This window comes from Mesoplodon densirostris, chromosome 7 (assembly GCF_025265405.1).
Source record: "Mesoplodon densirostris isolate mMesDen1 chromosome 7, mMesDen1 primary haplotype, whole genome shotgun sequence".
NCBI lineage: Eukaryota > Metazoa > Chordata > Mammalia > Artiodactyla > Ziphiidae > Mesoplodon > Mesoplodon densirostris.
In genome coordinates, this window is record NC_082667.1 from 121,154,937 (window position 1) to 121,176,968 (window position 22,032).

A 22,032-nucleotide genomic window follows, 5' to 3' on the forward strand; every position below is an offset into this window, starting at 1 on the left:
GGACGTGGAAGAGACTGTTTATCACTGTGACTCTGCAGCTGTTTCAAGGGCATGCTCACAGGAGGGGCCGGTGTCAGTTCAAGGCCCCTCCAGGCCACCGGCCACACAAAAGGATGCTGAGGCGGCAATATTATGGAGTAGTTCAGCTGAACAGTGGGAGGCTGTGGGTTTTGTGGCCACACCCTAACAAGAGTCCCCCTCACTCAATGACTTTTAAATATGCTGGTACTGGCCATGAAAACAAGTTGCTCGGCTGCCAGGAAACAGACACAGCTCAGGGCAGTGATGGGGGGTCAGAAACGCTTGGCTTCCCGAGCTAAGCATGGAAATGAACACTCGGGAATGAGCAGGGGAAATGCACGGCTGGGGTGAGCAGCAGACCAACCAGGAATTGAACAGGGAAAACACTAGAAATGAGTCATGGAAGGGCTGATACAAGCTCTCCACACATCTCTGGCTGAATAGCCTGTCATTTTACCAAATTTGAACGACCACATTCATTTATACTTAGAGGGTTGCATAAAAACCCTCAATTTTTCAAATTAGGTGAAAAATATTTTTTCATTTGCGTTATCTTTACAGTGATTTATTATCAATTTGTGTTATTCTGTGAATTATGTGGTTTGTGTCTTCTGCCCATTCTTCTACGGTCTTTTTCTTATTAACTTGTAAAGGCTCTGTAGTGGAATATCCATTTATCACAGCTATTGCAAGCGTTTTCCCAAATGGTTTGCCTTTTAATGTGTTTTATATGTAAAATGCTTATGCAGATGACTTTCTCTTTTCTAGTTCCCTCCTTTACCTCTCTGTTTAGAAACGCTTTTCTACTCTAAGATCAGGAAGTATTTACCCATCCTCCTTCTCCTCCCTTCTATTTTACCCACGTTTTTAAAGCCTCAGGGCCAGTGGTATTCTCCTGGGCTTGTAACTCACTGAGCGGACAAGACTTCAATGACGTAACACGGGCTTATTCTATGAGAATAAGGGGCTCCTTCTCAATATGGCTTACAGCTCGGAATCCTCGGTCATGGATTGTGTTTCCTGCCAAATTATCCATTTATGTCTTCCCCATTCGGCCACCTAACAGCTGTCCCTTTATTGTTTAGGTATCCTGGGACCCCGATGGCAAATTTCAAGGGCCACGCTCTCCCAGGGAGCTTCTTCTTGATAGTTGGACTGTGGTGGTCAGTGAAGTACCCACTGAAGTACTTTCACCAAAAGGGGAAGAGAAGCCGACTGACTCACCACTATCAGCGTCTTGAGGTCATTGAGGCCGCCATCAGAACTTTATTTTCAGTCATCGGTAAGGAGGGGGTCATTTGGCCCCGGGATCTCCTTGTGATACCCAGAACCCGTAACCCACTTCCTGGACCCTGTGAAAAATGGATGTCTCCACTGGCAGGGATAACATAACAACAATTTGGGGCGCTAAATATTTTACCATAGCATCTATTGTGTACCGAGCTTAGTTACGTTGACAGGTTAATAGCACCTTACATCACAGTTCTAAGTTTCACACTATGAAAAACTACCACATAGATTGCAGCATTCTTTGTCCTAGAAGGATACAGGTATAATTTGTAGGAACACAGGCATAAGTTGTAGAAATAGAAGACATACTTTATGATAAAGACAAAACAGAAAAAGAGAAAAAGAAGAACAAATTAGAGTTAAGCTCATGTACGTAAGTTATGAGAAGGTACTAAATGGAGCTTAGTTTTCGAAAAGTCATTTTTCCCCCCAGCTGTCTCCCTCCACTAGAATCTCAGGAGTAGTTAACACCCAACTTGTACCCTCCATCCCCAAATCTCAAGCGCTTAGAGATGGGGATTCATGCTGGAAGGCTAGTCAGAGAGGCAGTGGAAGAGAGTGAGAAAAGCCAACAGACAGCTGTCTGAGGGGGACTTTCCTTCACTGCGCCCCATTCCAACAAACCCACCCACTCCCATGGTCACCTGACAGCCATCCAGCCCACTGGTGGCCCTCGCGGAACAAGCGGTGTCAAGAGCAGACAGGATTCCTTGTCAGGACCAGCCCGTCACGTGACTGAGGAGGGAGCTCACCCTGCCGCTACATTCTGCCACCTGTCCCCTTTGGCCTACAGTTTCTCCAGGGAACGGAAGCAAGGGCAGTAGCTCCCCGTGGAGTGAGCAAATGTCACGGTCTAGCTGAATGTCCCCTTCACCAGTCACCCAGGCATCGGAAAGGCTTTGTCGTCTCTCTGAAGCTGCGAAAAGATAGGGCCCATGTGGCTTAAACGGTAAAGGACAGCATCAACTTGGCCTTAGAAAAGCTAGAAAAATGATATTTGGCCTCCTTGCTATGTGAAAATACTACTCACCCAACAACGGTCTCTTGGGCCTCTGCCACGTGCCAGGAACTCGCTGTCTGGGTGCAGTGGGGGGAACAGACACAGTCCCTGCTCTCAAAGGCCCTCTGCTCTCCTGTCACTGGGACGTCTTTTTCCTGGGTTGCTTCCACCAGCACGTTCATCCTTTATACATGAATTCAGAAAGGGGCTGGGGACTTCCCTGGTGGTCCAGTGGTTAAGGCTCTGCACTCCCACTGCACGGGGTCTGGGTCTGACCCCTGGTCGGGGAACTAGATCCCACATGCCACAACCAAGAGCCCGCACATGGCAACAAAGACCCCACATGCCGCAACGAAGACCCGGTGCAGCCAAATAAGTAGATAAATAATAAATATTTAAAAAAATAGGACGGGGTACCTGGGTTGAGAAAGAAACGTTTGGGAAACAGGGTCCAGAACGTTGTCCTGGAGGACTTATCCTAGGGTCCGAGAACATTCTGGGCACCAGGCAAAAGGCGAATCTTTTGCTCCCAAGAAGTGAGAGCTGCCCTGTGGCACTGCTTCACCTGTGTGCCCGCCCCGTCTCCTGAGCTACAGGGTGGCCAGGATCACCAAGGTGTGGTCTTGGCCTTGTTCTCCCAGCGTCTGGGACAGAGGCCGAGCGCCATGGAAGGGACCCTCAGCTCCGAGCTCGCCCCGGGCGCAGGAAAAGCACATACCCGGGAGTTGCTGGGCTTGCCACGGCTATCTCCACCTGCAGTGTGTCTCGCTGGCATTCTATCATTTTCCACCTCATCGTTCCTTTCCAGGTTTATCTCATGGCTCGCTTGGCAGAGGGGACCCACAGAGAATGCATCAGCCACACTCTCGCTTAAGAGACAATGCCTTGCTGTCATCCCAACTGCTGGAAAATGTCCTGGGGGCCTCGGTGGCTGCGTTCCTATTGCCTCTCCCCCCCTCCCCCAAAGGAACGGCAACAAAGGCAACATGTCTGCACAGGTTCCTCAGCAAATACGTATTTTATCCTGCAACAGCTGCATCTGAGGCGGCAGAGTAGGTCCACAGAGCCGTGGGCCACCTGCGCCGCCTATTCGTCTTGGAGCTGTTCTTCCCTCCCTAACCTCCACTCCCGTTTCCCTGCAGGCATGCTGGCAGAGCAGTTTGTTCCGGACGGGCCCCACCTCCACCTGTCCCACGAGAACCACTGGGTAAAGCTCATGAACTGGCAGCACAGCACCATGTACCTGTTCTTTGGGGTCTCGGGACTCGTGGACATGCTGACCTACCTCATCTCCCACATCCCCTTGGGGCTGGACAGACTGGTCATGGCTGTGGCAGTTTCCAATGAAGGTGACTGGGTGGTGTGGGCGGAGACTTAGAGGGACTGGCGCACCGCAGATCAGAAATATTGCAGGTTTAATCATCTTCCCCAGAAAACCCTAGTCTCTGAGCTTCAGAATCCTACACAGGACTTGATCCTGTGCTCTGGATGGTACAGGCGGCACGTTCCATAGAGCAGCGCAGGAAAGCACGAGGCTTTTAGCCAGGGCTCTGGCTGACCGAGCACCAAGCCCCCCTGCCCGCCCAGCGCCCGCCCCCGCCCCGCCCTCCGCACGAAGTACTGGCGGGGTGCCATCACGCAAGGGGGTGAGCCTCTGGTTAGGGCAGCGGTTCTCCGTGCTCCACCCCAACCCTGCGCTGTCACTGCCCGGACTCCCACCCAGCGGCTAGGACACATCTCCCAACGCAACTCATGTTAACTGGATGAGAGAAAGCGTGTTGTAATCCAACCCCCTCGTTGACTTCTGAACCTCAGGAAGAACTGAAAAAAGGTTGAACGAGGGTAAAACTGAATGTCAAGTACACACACGTAGCTGGTCACACATCAGCAACATCTCACCTTCCCATCCCGGACTGAACACTACCTACCACAGATTTGGTAAAGAGATGTTAAGATTCATCCTCTGCTGCTTATACCTGCTTACACACCCACACCCACAATAACCCGCATGGGTTTGTTGCCCTAGATTGTCACATAAACGGACTTCCTAAGTGCCAGACAGACACTTCCTAGTCAGGCTGAAGCTGGGAACGATCCCCTGGGGCGAGGGCGGGCCCAACAGCATCCCCTGCTCCACACAGGCTTCCTCTTGTACCACCATGTCCACCACCGGCCACCGCTGGACCAGCACATCCACTCCCTCCTGCTGTGTGCCGTGTTCGCAGGGGCTGTCAGCCTCACCTTGGAAGTGATCCTCCGGGACAACATCGTGCTGGAACTCTTCCGTACCAGCCTCGTTATCCTCCAGGGCACCTGGTTCTGGCAGGTAATTATTCAAAACCATGCTCCTCACCGGGTGCAAGGACGAAGCCGGCCCTCTGAGCGCGTCCACTCGGAGGGGGTCAGAAGCCACTTCTCTGCTCATGCCCACCCCTGACCTACGTGACTTTAGCCATCGATAGCCTGCTGACGCATAAACAAGCGTCAACAGAGCACAGGAAGCCAGCAGGCCGAGGATTTCCCTGCCTGCCCTTCCCAGCAGAGCTACCAACACCACTTACAGCCTCTACTTGCTAACAACTGTTCATCTGAAACGTGGGCCCTGAAGTTTTAAGTAAGGCTGCACTACAACCAGAGCGAACAGAGCAATGTCCTGTGCAGAGGCCGTTCGATGCTAACAGAGGCATGGGGAATGAGTTGTCTGGGCAACTACAGACACTCTGGCAGCCACAGGGGGCTAGGGGGCTTCTCAGGCCCACCTAATGACAAGGCTGGCTTCTCTGTATAATCCACCAGATCGGGTTTGTGCTGTTCCCGCTTTTTGGAGCACCCGAATGGGACCAGAAAGATGACGCCAACATCATGTTCATCACCATGTGCTTCTGCTGGCACTACTTGGCCGCCCTCTGCACTGTGGCCATCAGCTACTCGCTGGTTTACTGGTATGTCCAAGAGAAGATGATTTTTGCCAAGTTTGTCCTAACCCGCTCCGTCCCCGAAATGTATTACACTACATCTTCTTTACCTCCACGCCCCACCCTTCATAACTAAGCAGTGCTAACGTCTACCACTTAATGAGGGAGGGCCAACTATAGGCCAAGCTCTGTGCAAGGCACTCTATGCCTGCACGTGAGGGTGCTGAAGTCTGAGAAGTTAAAGGACCGTCTGTCTGGTCACCGCGACCTCACAGACCCAGGTTTTGAATGCAGTTCTGACGGATTTTAAGTCCGCAGTTTGACAGGAAAAACTCTGCATTAGGCATCAGTACTGAACCGCAGTCCCTGCTGTGTCCCTGGTTCATTCAGAGCCCAACACCTTATTCCTGGATTTGCCCTACTTCCCAGGGACATGTGACGGTCAGGTAAGACACCACAGCAGCAAGCACTCACGACAGCGCTCGCTCTCCCGAGGTTACCAGAGTAGCTAGTAATTCCTAGGCACTGACTGTGTCCCAGCACTGTGGTCAGCACTTCAAGTGTGTAAATTACCCCACTTCATGCTCACTTTATAAAGGAGGCACGTGATGTTTATAGACGGGGAAACCAAGGCTTCAAAAGACTGAGGAACTGGATCGAGGTCACCCAAGGGGTAAACGGCAGAGCCCAGCTCTTCAGCCACTGCACACCCGGTCCTGCTAGTTCTGTGTCGTCCGAGCCGCCTCTGTTCCTTCCTAGTTCCCGAGTCCCCTACCCAAAGCAGGGACGCTCCACCCAGAGAGAGTTCCACACAGACCAAACAGAAGGGAGAGCAGGCCATGGTTTCTCTGAGTTCTACTGCCCGGTCAGTGAATCAACCAATTGTGGGGCGGGGGAACTAAGCTGAGTCTCAGTTACATCACTGACCTTTAAGTGACCGTGAGTCCTTTCACCACCGAAGAGCGTTGTCTAAGAAATCGGAGATGCAGATCAGTCACCACAGTATTTATCTGATAGAGACATAAAAAACATGCTCTAAGGGCCGGCGGACGCCTTCGCATCCTCGGGTGAGGGAATAAGGCAACTTGGGGCTCGCTCCATCTGCAATTATTGTCTCCCCGTTACAGCTTCCTGACACGGGTAAAGAGGCCTGGAGACAGAGAAATCATTGGGATTCAGAAGCTGAAGTCGGATCACACCTACCAGAAGGCCCTCCTGAGCGGCTCTGATGAGGACTAGGGGCGGCCATCGATCACCGGCGGAGGATGGCGTGTCCTCCGAGTGCACAGCTGGTGGTCAATGGGGTGGCTCACTTCCTCCACTGAAACCCCCATTGTGATCCGCTCTCAAGAGTCTGTATATTTGCATCTGCTCGTTTAACCAACTAAAGTCTGTGCCGGTGTGGTATACTTTGCAGAGAAAAACGAAGCAAGCCTGTATTTGTGTCTCAGTGTGAAGAGAACTCAGACTCTGAAAGTTTCAGAACAGGAAGTGGCCTCATGGGTGAATTCAGGATATGACTCCAGCAGAATTCACTGCTTTTGATAATTTAGCCCTTTTTCCCTCAAGAAGGCAGGTACTTTCTTATCAGAAAGTGAATGACAGAGCCTTTATTTTAGAGATATAATCCTAATCCGTATTTTTTAAAATAAAATAATTCACGAGCTTTGGTATTTTAAACATTACTTGCTAAGCATCTCCTAACTAATCACAATGTTCCGGAGTTCTGCAATACCACTCACTATTGATAAGTGACGACGTTGGGCCAAAGGTGACTTTTTGGGTTAAATCAGGAAACCAGTGAGTGGTCCAGCTGAGAGCTGGAACCCAGATATTCTGACTTCTCAAAAGTACCCTAGTAAGAGGGTGCTGACAGGAAACGTCTATAATGAGGTAGAGAGGAAAATGTCAGGTTATGGAAGGCCTTGAATTTCAACATAGCTGAAAGCAAAAGATAAGAATCCTGCAAAGGATGTGAATCTTGAACTAGTGACATAAAGTCTTGATACTCGAATCTTGGTTCTGGACCTGTTCGTTTTTTTCTTTACGTTTCCTTCAACAAACATTTATTAATCATCTACTTTGCACCAGCACTGAAATGGCTGTTAAGGATTAACGAACTATGTGTCCAGCAAAGAATTCAGTCTAAAGGGAGAGATATAAGCAGTTATGTGCAGGGTGACTGGTGCCCTAAGGGGTAAGTACAGATACCATGGGAAACGAAGGCAGGGAGGAGAAGGTGTGTGTTTGGGGGGTGCCCTACAGAAAAGCACATTCCAGGCACAGAGAATCCAGGCACAAAGACAGTGACAGTACAAAAGAACGCAGACAGTTAATCAAGCTCTGTAAACTGATAAAAGTGGGTTAGGACAAATCTGAAAGGTCATAGGGACCCACAGTGCCATTCATTTGTACAGTATTTCCCAGACCTTAAATTGCATTCTATCTCGTTTGATTCTCACAACCACCTGTACTGCAAGAACATCAGGGCTCTTCAGAGAACCGGATCAGCCTAAGGCCACACAGCCATGAAGTCCTAAAGCCAGCCTTCAAGTAGGACTCAGAGGCTAGCTTCTCTCCTGCTATGCCCTCCGCTACTTCACGCCAACACGGCAGGGATCAGCTGTGTGAAGCACGTATGCTCTTTGGAAAGAATGCTGTACTTACATGAAAGGCAACCTCCCACGGTCAGCCAGCATCTCAGGGTCGAAGCCACATCTTAGGGGTTAAGAATGAGCTACTTGAAGACACTGAATTTTGAGAAGAGAACCCGGGAGCCCCCTTTCAGGACCCACTTTGGCCTGCCTGCTGAACAGGAACCCAAATGTTCATTCGGCAAGTCCTGAATGAAGCATGTTCTATTCAGCCAGTTCTACTGTTGGCCATTAATGTAAAACATGTTCCTGCCTCAGGGACTGGAGGTGGGAAGAAGGAACACAGTCGCGGGTTTACTTTCACAGTAAAGAGCTCCATCTTAGATTTTAAAAGTGGGGAGGGAACAGAACACTTTAAGGAAATGCAGCATTTTCTAGACAGTGAGGGGCTCAGGTGTGACGGTCAGATACAAAGTATTAAAGTTTGTTCTGATGCACCTGACAAGCACTGTTTGGTATACCTTCATGGAAGTGATCAACCTGCATAAATATTCTCAGATGTGGTGATAAAGTACAAACCGATCACAATGCCATTCACCAAATCTAGTCTCAGGTACATGGTCTGAATAATTCCATCAGCCTCTGAGCCTCTGAACCAGGCTCTTCTGGAGCTGTTCCCCCCAAAACACCCATCAGCTACCATGTCTCTCCAAGACCCCTGGGGTCTGCACGCAAGGGACCATGCCTGGTGCAAACACCAGTGGTGTCGTCCAAGCAACTCGGGCAGGGATGCCACCCTCTGGGACCCAAGGGCAGGCTGGGCAGGAAGCACCGGGTCACACCTGCCACCGGCATCCTGAAACTAACCCGCGGATATCTGCGGGCACCAAGGAGACAGGCAGAGTCCAGTGACTTCAGCAAGTAAGAGTGGAGCTTAGGGTTGAGACTGAACAAATGATGAAATCATTTGTTAAGTAAATTCAAAAGAGGTTTGTTTTAACCAGCAGTAAATGCCAGAGCCAGGATCCCTCAAGTTTCTACATCTTTCTCGTTTGGAAACCGGCGCACGGGGTTTTCATGTGACATGTGCTCTAGGAAGTAATGCCACGCAGACGTGTTCTCCCTCCACTCAGGTCAAAAACCAGTCTTTTCCTTCCCGGCAGTCTCCGCCTCTCCCCATTACCAATCTTATTTCTGCGCCAGCCTCCTACCACCCACCAAAAGCTCAATCTCACCCCTGCCCATTCACCTCTGCTCTTTATAATCCAGGCTCACCACTCCCAGCTCCGGACGGTCCCCACGTCTCACCAGGACACATCACAGCCACGTCCCCACAGGAAGGCAGCAGAAAGGGCACCTGAATTAAAAGACTGCACTCACAGCTTGGTTCTCTTTAACTTCAACTCAGACTTGGATTTTCTCACAGTTAGAACAGGGATGGTCATGTCTGTTTTATAGAACTGCTTTATGCATCAAATGACCATGTACCCCAGTGAGCCACTCTTTCTCTGCACCACTGCAAGTTGCCTGATCACTCAGCTTCCACCCAGCAACCGCTCCAAAGGAAGCCATTCCAATTATTTGCCCCCCAACTCCACTTCCTCACAGAGACCCCGTCAAAGATCATCACTAAATTTCCATGAGTTAGGGATACATTTTTAATAATCTGGATACTTTCAAAAAAGACAGGGAAGCCCTGTCGTTACAGAAAAGCTTCACCACCCAACCCCTGCTCCAATACGAAAGAGGCGTATACTGTCAATAATCAGTGCTTTTAATTACATTTTAAAATATCATTCTGAATTCCGCCTATAGCTCGATGGAGGCTGAGAACCGTGAAGCAGCCAGGAGCAAGTGACTGTAAACCCAGGCCCACCTCCTCTGTGGCTGGTGCTGCCTTGTGGCTGCACCCACCCCCTAACCCTTCTCCCCCTCGTGGCTGCACCCACCCCCTAACCCTTCTCCCCACCTCTACTCTGCAGCAGAAGCGAGCAAAGCTCTACCTAATAGGTCACATAAGAAACATTTCAGGCTTGGGGCCGTGTGGTCTCTATGACAACTACTCAGTTCTGCCTTCTAACTGAAAGCAGCCACAGGCAGTACATAAATGAATGGGCACGGGCTGTGTTTCAACAAAGCTTTATTTACAAAACTGGGTAGCCAGCCCAAGGGGCATGGTTTGCTGACTCTTGCTCTGGAACAAAGCCAAACGTATCATCTCTGAACTGCAATAAAGCTTGTGCTGCAAAAGCAGCATCTCTGCTGGCGTCTGCCTGCTCTGTCCACTAGCCCTGGACTCGCGTGTGAACAGGTTCGATAAGCCCGTCTTAAAGACGGGCCTGACAGCCCATCTTTAAGAAGGGCTGCCAAACTAATCCCATTTCAGTGGGCCCACCTGACCTCACTTCCCACGTTTCTCCCCCACCTCACGGCCTCTCTGTTACCATGCAGAGATCAAGTAAGCCTCCAACTTACGAAGAATCTTGCTCTTCTCTCATTCTGGTCAAAAGAATAAATAATCAGTTGCGGGGGGAGGGGGCATGCTAAGCCCAGGTTTCTACTTGATAAGGATGTACAAGATGTTCTTTAAAAAAATAAGTTACATAAAAATGTCTGGACACAGAGCTCCTAACTAGACCACCAGCCACAGAGAACACCAGAGCTAAATAAACCCCGCACAGCACGAGCCTCGTCTGCCGTCTGCACACCTTCTCACCGTCCGCCCGTCCTCAGAGCCTTGCTCCAGGAGACAAGTGGGCTTGTGTGGCCACGGCGCCCTCACACGACCCCACCAGAGAAGCTTCTCCTGGACCCGACAGAACAGACCTCGCAACCCCTGCGCACCTGGCGCAGCGCACTCCCCGCCGAGCGACAGCCAGGCCGCCACGGTCCCTCCGCTGGCCTTTCTCAGACAGACGTGCCCGGGGGGCGATGCAACACCCGCTCCTCCCTTTCAGCCAGAAGGCCGACCGGGTGTGGCTTTCGCGGCCACCATCTTCCTCCCTGAGAATCACTGCTGTTCAGGTGCCTGTTTAGGAGACGGGGCTGTGGTCACGACGACCGTGGAGACGGCTTTGGAGGAACCAGAAGCTGTTCCTTGTTGAAGGTGGGATGCGGGGACAGTCTGGATGCGCACCTGTTTGCAGAAAGAGTGTCTGGTCGGCAGACTGCCCACGGCCCGTCAGCTGAGGACGAGCAGCACGGGCAAGAGGGCAGCCCGACACACGCAACGGGTGCCCGGACCTCACCTGTGTGGCCTGACCCTGCTGCTGGAGCTGCTGCAACTGCTGGGCGGTGAGGAAACTAACCGGCTTGTTGCCAGCAATGAGCTTCGTGCCTGCTGGCATGGTGGTGAGGATGATGTTGCGGCCCAGCCCGCCGAGGCTGCAGAGGGGAAGCAGGGGTGAGGCACGGCCGGGCCGGGCCAGCATGAGGCCAGGTCTGGGGCCAGCGGAAAACCCCGGCACTCTGGACTGAAATGGAAACCGGCTGCCGAGACCACCTTTCTTCCAGCTTCTATGCTTCCCATGTCAGAGAAGAGAGCAAGGCCAAAGGCGCCCGGTGCTTTGGATGAACGGCCCTGTATCCGCTCCGCGACCAGCAGGAGTAACGGACAGGGCCCCTGCAGGTGTGCACTCCTGACCAGAAACCCAGCCCTGCCAAGGCAGCCGCCCTGAGAGCAGCAGACTCATCTCCTCATGCCCTCCATCCCCATCTAAGTCAGAGCCACGAGACGCCAGTCCCCCAGGAGGCCCTCACCTCTGAGCCATCATCACAGCCCAGGGCTCAGACATCGAGGCAAGGTCTTCCCTAACGCCCATGCTGCGGACTGCCCCCAGCTCTGTCACGCCCGCGCCCCACCCAGCTCCGCCTGTGCCCTCCCTTGCTTTCCCTAGAGCACGTCACCCGCCACACAGTACTTTAACTCACTATTCCTCTCCCACTCACTCTACAGTATAAGCCTGAAGGCAGCACCAACTTCTGTCTGTTTTAATCACTGCTGTATCCACAGCACCTAAAACAACGCAGGGTGCTCGAGACTCACTGCTGAGCACAACGAAGGAGCCTGGGAAACCAGCCGCCTTCCCCTCCATGTCTAGGCGTCCCCCCCACCGCCCGCCCAACCCTCTACAGCACTTACTTGGCTCCAAGGTTGCCTTTGATGATGGGGGCTGTGACCACACCCTTGCCCTTCATGGGCTGGCTAATGACAGACAGCGGAACTGTGATCCGCGTAGGCAGCTTCCCCTAGAGAGACAAAGCAACTGGGTTTATGGAATGGAAGGAGAGAAAGACCGCCACGCAGCGTCACCCAGCGCCACCCAGCATCACCCAGTGCCACCCAGCAGCCGTGAGCCTCCTCTCTCCTGCCTCAGGAGGCAGAACAGCCGCACGCACCTGCCGTCATCGGGGCAAGACATGTGCCTGAACCACCAAGGAAAGCGTGTGTCCACTTGGGCACAGTATGAGCCTGAGCGCCCAGAGGGGAGGGTCTTACTCATCCAAGTACCCCCAACACTGGGGACACAGCCAGGCGGAGGAACTGAGCAAGGACAGAGGCACTCAGGAGTGAATACAGTAGGTGCATAACTGCTGCTCCCCTCGAGCAGGCGCACTGCTGGGGAGCACGCAGCAGGACACGTTCCCCGAGTGCTGTTTCTCCCAGAGGTAAGGGAGGTTAGTCAGGGGACACCAGTAATCAACTCAACCACGTGAGAAGTCCAACCCACAGCTAATAAGAAGCCCCAGAGGAACACAAAAGGAGCTGGAAAGACCTGGTATCTCTGGGATTTCATGATGGCTGCGGTTCGGTCACTACACCAGCCTGTTTTTAGGTTGCCTGGTTTTTAACCCTTGGTTGATGATAAAATTTATATACAGTAGGATCCTGTGTACATACAACTTTAAAAAATGATTCAAGAGGGGAAGCTAACAAGATGCAAAGAAAAGGAATCAACATTTCCCACAGGCAAGCTGGTTCTAAAGAAGTCAGGCATTCAGGAGGAAAACTGTATACCAGGGCACCACACTGATCTCCACAGCTGAGCTCAACTGTAGCCCCTAGAAAGCACGGAAAGACGTCAGTGGGCAAGAGAACACGGCCAGATGGGGCCTCCAAGGGAACCTACTAGGGTTCTATGGTCGTCTTAAGAATCCCTAGTGTTGAGAACAAGGGCGCTTCAGGCCAGCCATCCACCAACTTGTGTCCCTCCATGAACTAGCCTACCAGCTGCCTAGACAGACAGACAGACAGGCAGGCAGCACCACGCAGTACCTCCTGCCCCACCAAATGCTCTCCGGTTGCAGTTACCCTGATTGATGACAACAGGGTAGATACCGCTGGATTCACCTTTCTGCTTCAGAAGGACTCAAGAGAAACAAAAGTGGATCAAGTAAGCACCGTCTCCTTGCTTTCTTATTTTAACTTCTCTGATATGAGAACCTAAACAAACATTTCCTGGAAAGCGACACTGCGCTTCAGCGTTGGCTGGTTGGCTTTACTACCGTGTAGGTCCTCCTTCCTCCCACTAATTCTCTGGATTTTACCCAAATTAGTGAGGTTTTGCTATATTGCCTGCTTAGAAAAGTAAACTGTATTTTATACTGTCCAGATGCACCCACCACACAGAACAGTGCCCCTTATCTAGAGGGCAAAGAATAAACACATGCACCCAGATACACACCTGTTGATATGGAAATCTGGTTTATGATAAAGGTAGTACCTCAAGTTAGTGGGGATGAGATACACTAGTCATTGATGTTAGAATAATTTGAAAAATATGAGATCTATACCACATGCCATTCACAAAAATGTATTTCAAATGGATTTCTCAATTACATTTTTTTTAAACTCTAAAAATATTTTATGAAAATGAGGGCTGACATCTTTATAACCCTGGAGTAAAAAAGGCACAAGACACGAAAGCTAGGAGCCGTAAAAGAAAATGTTTATGGATCTAATCAGATAAAATACCCGCAGAGCAAAAGGCTTCACGTGCGAGGTTAAAACTTGAGAGACTGGAAGAAAATATTTTCTACACATACAAGAACTAATATGCAGAAGCTACAAAGGCCGGTGCCAGCTCACACAATACGAAAAGGCCAAATACCCCAGAAGAAAACTGGCAAAGACTTATTCACCCCTGGAGAGCCCACGCCAACCTCTGGATGAATGGCTGCCCATCCTCACTAAAGATCCAGGAAACAGAAAAAGAACTCTCTTTTTACCAGTAAGATAGGGACATAAAGTTTAAAAAAACAGGATATCCAGCACGAGGTTAGGGTACGAGGAAAACAGGAAACCAGCTGATGGAGTGCAGGCTGGTGTGGCCTTTTTGCTAACACACCTGGAGTTCAGAACTTTCAACGTGTACCTCCCCGACCCATGCCAGCAACCTCTGCTCCTGAAATACTGATACATGTCCACGTACACAAACACGCACGGTAGCAATGGTTTTTAACAAGATACTAAGTATCGTAGGATCTGGAATGAGGCCCCAGACACATTTTTAAATGTTTAAATAAAGCAAATCACAGATTGAGGTCTCTCATAGGGATTTTAAAACCACGTAAATATATAGGAAAACGCTCAGAAAAAGAACTAGGAGGATAAATGCCAAAACACGACGAGTGATGAGCATCACGAAAGGAGAACCGGAGGTGGTGAGAGGAACTTCATACTTACTCCGTGTACCTCTGCACTGTTTACTTTCTTTTCTGTAACATCTTTATTGGATTAGAACTGCTTCACAACGTTGTGTTAGTGTCTGCTGTATAACAAGGTGAATCAGCTACATGCATACGTACATGCCCTGCACTGTTTTACTTTTATGAGAGCGTATGCCCGTGCTACACTTCCGTAAATTTGTCTCAGAATTAAACAGCAAAGTATTTTAGTAAATAAGCCTGTTTGGGTCAAAGGAGGAGACAGACAGGCCTTCTAGTCTGCACTCCCAACAAGAGAAGCTTCCCAAGCAGAAGGGCTGGTCTCCACCACCAATGTTACTCACAGCCTGGGACGTGGAAACAACCGTGGTGCTGACGGGGACCTGCCGCACGGCAGGGGCTCCCGTCCCGATGCTGATGGGGGTGCTGGCAGCCCCAGAAGCCACGGCCACAGTCTTGGACACGGCAGCATTCACACTGGGCAAGGACACCGCAGACGTATGGACAGTTCCAGACCCACTGGCCACGGAGGGCCCTTGCTTGGCATGGGCTGCGACCGTGATGGTCGGGCCTGCTTTGGGGGGCATCACCCCCAGGCCCTGCACGATGCGGATGGTGGCGGCTGGTTTGGCTTCAGATGAGGCCACTGTGTTTTTCCCCTTCTGATCAGCCACGCTCACGCCAAGCGCTGGCATCAAGCGAAAAGCTGAACTCGAGGCTTCCGTTGGCTTGAGGTCAGGAGTCACTTTGACCACAGTGGTCCCTGGTGGAGTGGATGAGGGGGCACTGGCTGGACTGGCCTTGGCAGGGCTGTCAGCTGCGTGGACTGGGTTGGAAGTCACGTGTAAGGTAGCGGAGATGCCTTTGCCCGTGGGGCCGCTGCCTGTCCCAAAGAGGTCCTGGGTCAGTTTGACTGTGGTGACCTGGGACTTGGCCAACGTGGCCATCATGTCTGGAGTGATCCGCAGAACAGTCTGGCCTTTGGCGTCCGTGGTGATGGAGGAGGGCGGTAGCCGCAGCACGTCCTTGCCTTGGATACGGAAGTTAGTGGCTGTGAGTGGGATGCTGCTGCCCGTCTGGGGCTTCACGCCAAGCTGCCCAGTGATGGCCACCTGGAGGGGAAGAACAGCACTGACAAAGGCGTTCGCGAGGCTGAGCTGGTTCCGGAGCGTGACTGGGGGAACCTCCACTGCGGGAAATGTGGGTCTCATGTATTTTTCTAACTTTCTATTTTGAAAAATGGAAGACATCCACCAAAGCAGAAAACAGTCTAACAAATCCGTGCACCTATCACACAATTTCAGAAGTTATCACTTGGCCAATTTTATCTATCTTTCCCCACTCTTCAGGGAGCCGGGGTTGGGGGAGGGAGGACTTGGAATATTTTAAAGTAAACCAGTAAGTATCATTTTGCTGATCAACACATTCGTCCCTGGGTACCCAGGGCTGCTCAAGTCCCTGACATAAAATGGCACAGGACAGTCGGCCCTCCGTACCTGCGGGTTCAAAACCAAAATCCGGTCAGTGGTTGGCTGAAGCCGTGGAGGCGGAACCCAAAGACAGAGAGGCCGACTGGACTGCTCCACGTCTCTAACCTAGAAGAGGACTTCTACGTGTAAAAGGAATCCCCTAGCATCACCACGTAATCACCTGTAAATATTACAACACACACTCGCATTTCCCCCACAGTCTCAGAAACGCCTCACTGCTGTGCCGACCTCCACTTTGACGCAGCACCAGGGCCCGGCACGAAAGGGCATGAGCCCCGGGGCCAGACTTCCCGGGTCCACCCACCAACCCCTACCTACGGCCAATGTCCACGTGCAACAGGTGCGATCCTTCCAGGCGGGGGACTCTGTGTCTCGTGAGCCGTCCCCCCTCTACTGGACCACTCATGCCATCCGTCGAGTTCACTCACTATCCACGTCCACTGAGCGGTCACTTCTCAGGCCTCGTCTCACTGCCCTTCACACGCCTGGTGCTGCTACGGACTTCATGAGCACACTTTCCTCTCAGCCTGTCTCGGTCTCCACACCACAGTGTTTCCTTCTGTCTCAGTGAATGACAGTACCGCCCACCCAGTCACTCAAGCCAAGAGCCACAGGGTCATTCCTGACCCCGTCCTCAAACCACCAGGAAATCACACTGCTCTACCGCCAGGCCCTTGCTCGAAGCCCAGCCCACCGCCCACCTGCACGGCTGCAACTCCCTCCCACCTGGCTTCCCTGCTTCCACCCTTGGCCCCTAAAGTCCATTCCACGCAAAAGCAGTGGAATGGACTTTAGATTTCTTTAAATGTAAACTAGGTCAAGTCATCCTGGCTCACAATCTTCCGATGGCTCCCATCACATTTAAATTAAAAGCAAAGTCTGACGTGACTTAACCACTGGCAACCTCGCCTTCTAACACCTGCGCGCTTGCTCACGGAGCCTCCAACAGCTTTCCTGTCGTTCCTCAAACGTTCCCAACTCGAGGCCTTTTCACGTGCTGTTCCCATGCCTGGGATGCTTGACCCCAAGCAAGCACGGTTCCGCACACTCTCCCGCCTCGCTCACCGCTCTCACAAGCCTTCTCACCAGAGAGGTCTTCTCTATGACACTAGGAGCCTCAGGAAGGCAGGGGCCTGGTCTGGGTGATACACAGACTCAGCCCCCAACACTCTGCACAGTGGCCGGCACACAAAAAGCACCCAATAAACATCTGATGAAAAAACTAACGTTACTTCGTCATTAGTGGTCCCATTTCTTCAACAGTAAAATAGGGATAACAAAAGTGCCTGCCCTGTGTGGGGTGTTATGAGAATGACATTCAAGTTATTCTATAGGGCTTTAGCTAAGTAAATGCATGAAGAGTCTACTCCAAATCAAGAAACTCAGCTACTAAATGCTGAATTACATGGAAAGAAACAGGAAAAAAAAAAAAAAAAAACCTCTTTGGCACCTACCAAGCTTGCACTGCCCTTGCTGGAAACTCACGCTTGAAATACCTACGAACTAAGGACCAAAGGTCACAAGCCACTAAGATCTCCAACTACCCTTTGATTCTGGACAAAGGAGTCAGACCCACCCGGACAGCCGTGCACCTACCTGCTTGATAATGTTCTGTCCTGTGACGTTCTGAATGACGGCAGCCGCGGGGGTGCTCGGAGCAGAGCCCCCAGGAGAACTGGTGGCCGGCTTGCTCGCAGGGTTGGCTGCGGCAGGGAGACTTGTCACCGTGAGCCCCGCCGGCCCCGGTCGCTGCACGGCGGCCGCCGCGGTCTGAGCTTTGACTGGAACGGTGGCCATTACTGTCTAGTTCAGGGCAGGAAGGCAAGAGCTTAATTAGACACTAAGCCGCAGACCAGCACGTGGAGTGGTCTCCACCTGTCACCACCCAGGAAGCGTTCCTGTAAGAGGGCTTCTAATCTAACAATGCCGAGGGCGCACCACCCTCTAAGATGAACAGTGCAGAGTTCTCACGCTTAGGTAGAACGTCTTAACTTTCAGGAACACTTTCTCATTTAACATCTCATTTCACCCCTACACACTGAGGGCAAACGTTATACCCCTTTTACAGCAGAGGGACCTGAGGCAGGAGACCCTTGTCTAAAGCACAGCAGTTAGTGGCCTGGCTAAGCCTAGAGGCACAAGGGAAGGAGCCTGAGACCTAGAGTCACAGGCCTGGATTTACATCCCACCTCTATCTACCAGGGTCCTGATGTCACAATCCTGCGTAAATCACTACACTTCCCAAAGTTCTGATTCCAGACACGTATTCAATAAAACACAACTTATAACTTGCTTACCAGGCTTTGAACATTAAATGAGCTGTTGTGATAAACATCATCGTCAGCAGCAGTAACCTGGGTCCTGGGTCCTGACCCAGACTGCCTGGCAGCTCATCACCCCTCCTTACCTGGGGCCCGCCTTTGGTCTGCACGGCCGTGGCCGGCACGCGAATCTGCGGTCCTGCTGTGATCTGCGGCAGCGTCGGTGCCGGCCCCGCTGACTGAGTCACAGCAGGAAGGCTGGGCTGGGCCACCACCCGCACCTGGGGGAGTCCAGCCGAGCCGGAGTGGCTCACGACACGGGCAGCAGCCTGAGAACTCGGTGGAGTCTGGCTGGACGCCGGGGAGAGCATGGTTCCCAGCTGCGGCATCGTTGGCGAAGACACGAGAAGAACACTGTAAAGAACACACAGGGAAACAACACAGAGAACTTAGGACACGGATTCAGAAGAACCCTGGAGGGAGAAAGCTGGAGAGGAGATGGAAGCGCTCACCCCGAAGTGGGTTTCACCGGTTCCGAGACAGTCGTGGGGCCACTTTTGTTCACTGACGGCACGGGCGGGGGGGAGATGGGCGTGGCGGGCAGAGCAGGAGTGGTGGGGGTCACAGGCGTGACCGGGGTGGGGGGCATGCTGGAGTCGCTGAGGCTCGGCTGGCTCTGCTCGGAAGGGCCAGCGCTGAGGACCTTCACTGAACCCTCCTTGCTGCTGGACTTCTGCACAAGGACGGGGAGCGCACGGACGCGGGCGTGAGCAAGGCCCGCGGGGACACCACAGCCCCTCCGCCGCCATCCTGCGAGGTCACTTACCACCTTGGACGGGGGCTTGGGTTTTTGCTGAAGGGCCTTCCTGGCTTTAGCTGCAGCTGCTTGGGCCTGGTGGATCCGCTCTGTGGACAAGAGTGGGAAGCTTCAGCAACAGCTTAACCTCAGCACAGTATGGAGGGTGGTCTCACCAAGAGCCAGGGCGCTAACCCGCCCCTACAGCTCTGTCCTGCCCGCACGCCAATGAGAAGAAGAGTGGAGCTGGGGCAGGAGGGCAGAGGCAGCCCTCAGCTGGCTGGGCACACACACCGAACTCTTCCTCGCTCCGGTCCCGATGCAGGTAGATCCACAACTTCCGTCCGATGTCGTACTTCACGCACGGGTCCTTCTCGTAATGCAGCCGATCCAGGGCACCACTCACCACTGTATTCACCTGAGACCCAGGACAAAGAGGAGGAAGGACCACGCAGGCTCAGACTCAGGGAAAATCCCTGGGTGAGAGGCACCGCCAACACCCAGATCCTACCTCCCAACGGCTAACCCCATCGCTCGGCAAAACAAGAAACGACCAGTCCTGAGAGGTGGAGGTGCTGTGCCCTGAAGATGGTGAGCTGAGAGGAGGCGCGCCTCGCCGATGGCCAGGCCGAGGGGCAGCAGTGCTCACCTTTCTCAGGACGGCCTCCTTTCCTCTCCATCAGTTGTTTTTTTTTTGGCTGCGCCGCACGGCTTGCAGGATCTTAGGTCCCCGATCAGGGACTGAACCTGGACCCTCAGCAGTGAAAGTGCCGGGTCCTAATCACTGGACCACCAGGGAATTCCCCATCAGTTTTTTTTTTTTCTGGTTTACGTTATTCTATCTTGTATCTCCTTGTAAGCTCCCTTAAATCCATCCTGGAACAAAACATGAGCAGCCCTTCCTCTCCTACCTGAGTGCTGGTGACGTCTGGAGCCAGGAACTGGGAGTCCTTGAGCAGCTCGCAGATCTCCGCCCGCGTGCCCTCCCCGTTGGGCAGCCGGGCCGCCGCGTCGCGAACTGACACCAGAAACAGCAAAGTCCGAGCGTCAGCGGGGCTCCCCGGGGGAGCTGTCCCCCAACTGCTGACCAGCAGCAGGTGGACATGGCCCTCTGCGGGCAGCTTCTTCCACACCCTTCACACTTTCAGCCAAGGCTGAAGACCCAGGACCCCTGAGAGTTCAGTGCGTCCAAGGAACTCAGGCAGAAAAAAGTTACAACTTTAACTGAAATTCAGCATTTCCTTCCATTGTGAACCAAGGTGGGCATAACCTTTGTTGGCATGTTGCCAACCATATGATGGCAGAGCCGGGACGCTGTAGTGGAAATCAGACATTTTCTTATCACAGCACAGCTGCTGCAGACAACCCAAAATATCATTTCCACTCATCACTAGCTGGGAACTAGAGGAGTCAGAAGACCTGCCACTAGATCTTGTCATTTAATATCGTAATAAAAACATACATTTCTGCACCATAAATCTGTTTTAATATTCTGATAACAATTTCAATATAACTGGTTTCTTTTGTAACTCTGTGCATCTTATTTTAGGCATTTAAAAACTTAAATTCTGAGAAGGGGTCCAGAGTTTACCAGACTGCCAGCCATCTGTGGCACAAAAAAGGTTAAAAACCTCACCTCTGAAGGAATCCTAGTCTGGAGGAAGCAAATTCTGACACCTAAGCTAACCGTTCAGCAGCCAGTGAACAGTCCCTGAAGGAAGGTAAACATGAGCCCAGACCCCAGGGAGGAAACACGGATTCTGTGTAGACCTCTGGGCAGAATCCCTCCTTCCGCGTTCCAAACTGCAAATCTTCCTGAAGCTACGCTGACCCTCCAGCCTTTGCAATGGGGGCGGGGGTGGGGGGGGACAGCAGACGGAGGCACGCACCCAGGGACAGGATGGTGACGTAGGCGGGCCGGTCGGAGCGCAGCAGGGAGTGTTCCCGCGCCTTGTTCAGCGATGTCTCCTTGTCGAACACGCCCTTCACGGGCCCCACCACGGACTCGAAGCCATGCATGCGGAAGGTGAATGCCTTGTGGGGCTGGCTGTACCGATAACGCTCCTGCCAAGAGACGGGACGAGGCTCCTGAGTCAGTCACGGGGGCTCTCTCTAACCACCCCGTACAGGAAGGGGTCGGCCCGGAGAACTTAAAGTAAAAAGCAAACAGGCTATTCCACTAGGAACACTGAGCCGACCACAGTGGGAAAAGGATGGTCCCCAAAAGCCAGCCACTAGCAAACGGATCAAGAGGTAAATGTGTTGTTTTGTATCTAGAAGCAAAAACCATCAGACCATTTTTCATTCCCTTCCTCACACCATCTCTGCCCCCCAGAAGCAATCCCAACCCATGGAATAGCAAGGTTAAGGGTGTGAGTTGCTTCCAAGAATTTGGACTCAAGGACAGTCAGGCTCAGAGCTTCTCACCTCATGGCCTCACAGATAGAGAGATTTACACTGGGTTCCAGCTTTTTCTTACCTGCTCCTGAAAAACTCGCTTCTCCTCTCCCGTGCTTGGCCGCACCACATAGTCAGTTCTTCTGGAACACAAAGACCTTTGGGTCCGTCACCCCTTCTCCAGCACCCCAAACCACTGGGGCCATCGCCCCCTCTCCAGCACCCAGAACCACATCCTGTGCAACACAAGTGCTCTATTTGTTCATTAGTGCTCTTATCTTGCAAAGGTCAGAAGTCCACTTTCCAGATCCTGCCAAGTAGCTCCTGTTGGTATTTGCAAAATTACTTGATTCTTAGAAATCCAGAAAGGTATTGGGTAGGTGGGAAAGAAACTGACATCGTGTTTTACCTGCTGTTTTCAGTACTGTTGCTAAGTAAGCCTAATCTAAAGGCAACAAAGAATTCAGCTTTAGAGGAACAAAGGACTTCAAATTTGTACGATGACAAGGGTGGTTTTTCTGCTTCCTAGGCAAAAGTACCAAGTAAGTGAGATCAGGGAATTCCCTGGCAGTTCAGTGGTTAGGACTCTGCGTTTTCAATGC

The 22,032-nt window shown here is 52.1% G+C and overlaps 2 protein-coding genes across 7 annotated transcripts in view; one reads left to right on the plus strand and one right to left on the minus strand.

Annotated features, from left to right (window-relative positions):
- The first annotated feature begins 1,122 nt into the window (after positions 1-1,122).
- On the plus strand, positions 1,123-6,465 carry TMEM45B (transmembrane protein 45B). Its single transcript, XM_060105391.1, has 5 exons — positions 1,123-1,303; positions 3,454-3,660; positions 4,453-4,637; positions 5,108-5,253; positions 6,354-6,465. Exons 1-5 carry the CDS (start codon positions 1,123-1,125, stop codon positions 6,463-6,465), a joined length of 831 nt encoding a protein of 276 aa, XP_059961374.1.
- A 3,317-nt stretch (positions 6,466-9,782) lies between these two features.
- Positions 9,783-22,032, minus strand: part of NFRKB (nuclear factor related to kappaB binding protein) — a 36,074-nt gene continuing 23,824 nt past the window's right edge. For 5 of the 6 annotated variants that reach the window (XM_060104546.1, XM_060104543.1, XM_060104544.1 and 2 more), the window contains 12 exons: positions 21,513-21,573; positions 20,923-21,097; positions 19,945-20,051; positions 19,328-19,451; positions 19,064-19,143; positions 18,750-18,970; positions 18,384-18,651; positions 17,573-17,779; positions 14,831-15,598; positions 11,962-12,068; positions 11,069-11,204; positions 9,783-10,956 (listed from right to left, as the gene is read on the minus strand). In XM_060104546.1, the coding sequence (XP_059960529.1) occupies positions 10,831-10,956; positions 11,069-11,204; positions 11,962-12,068; positions 14,831-15,598; positions 17,573-17,779; positions 18,384-18,651; positions 18,750-18,970; positions 19,064-19,143; positions 19,328-19,451; positions 19,945-20,051; positions 20,923-21,097; positions 21,513-21,573 (2,380 nt within the window). In that variant the 3' untranslated portion in view covers positions 9,783-10,830. The remainder of the gene's footprint in view (positions 10,957-11,068; positions 11,205-11,961; positions 12,069-14,830; positions 15,599-17,572; positions 17,780-18,383; positions 18,652-18,749; positions 18,971-19,063; positions 19,144-19,327; positions 19,452-19,944; positions 20,052-20,922; positions 21,098-21,512; positions 21,574-22,032) is intronic. The other variant, XM_060104547.1, reaches the window with a different exon arrangement.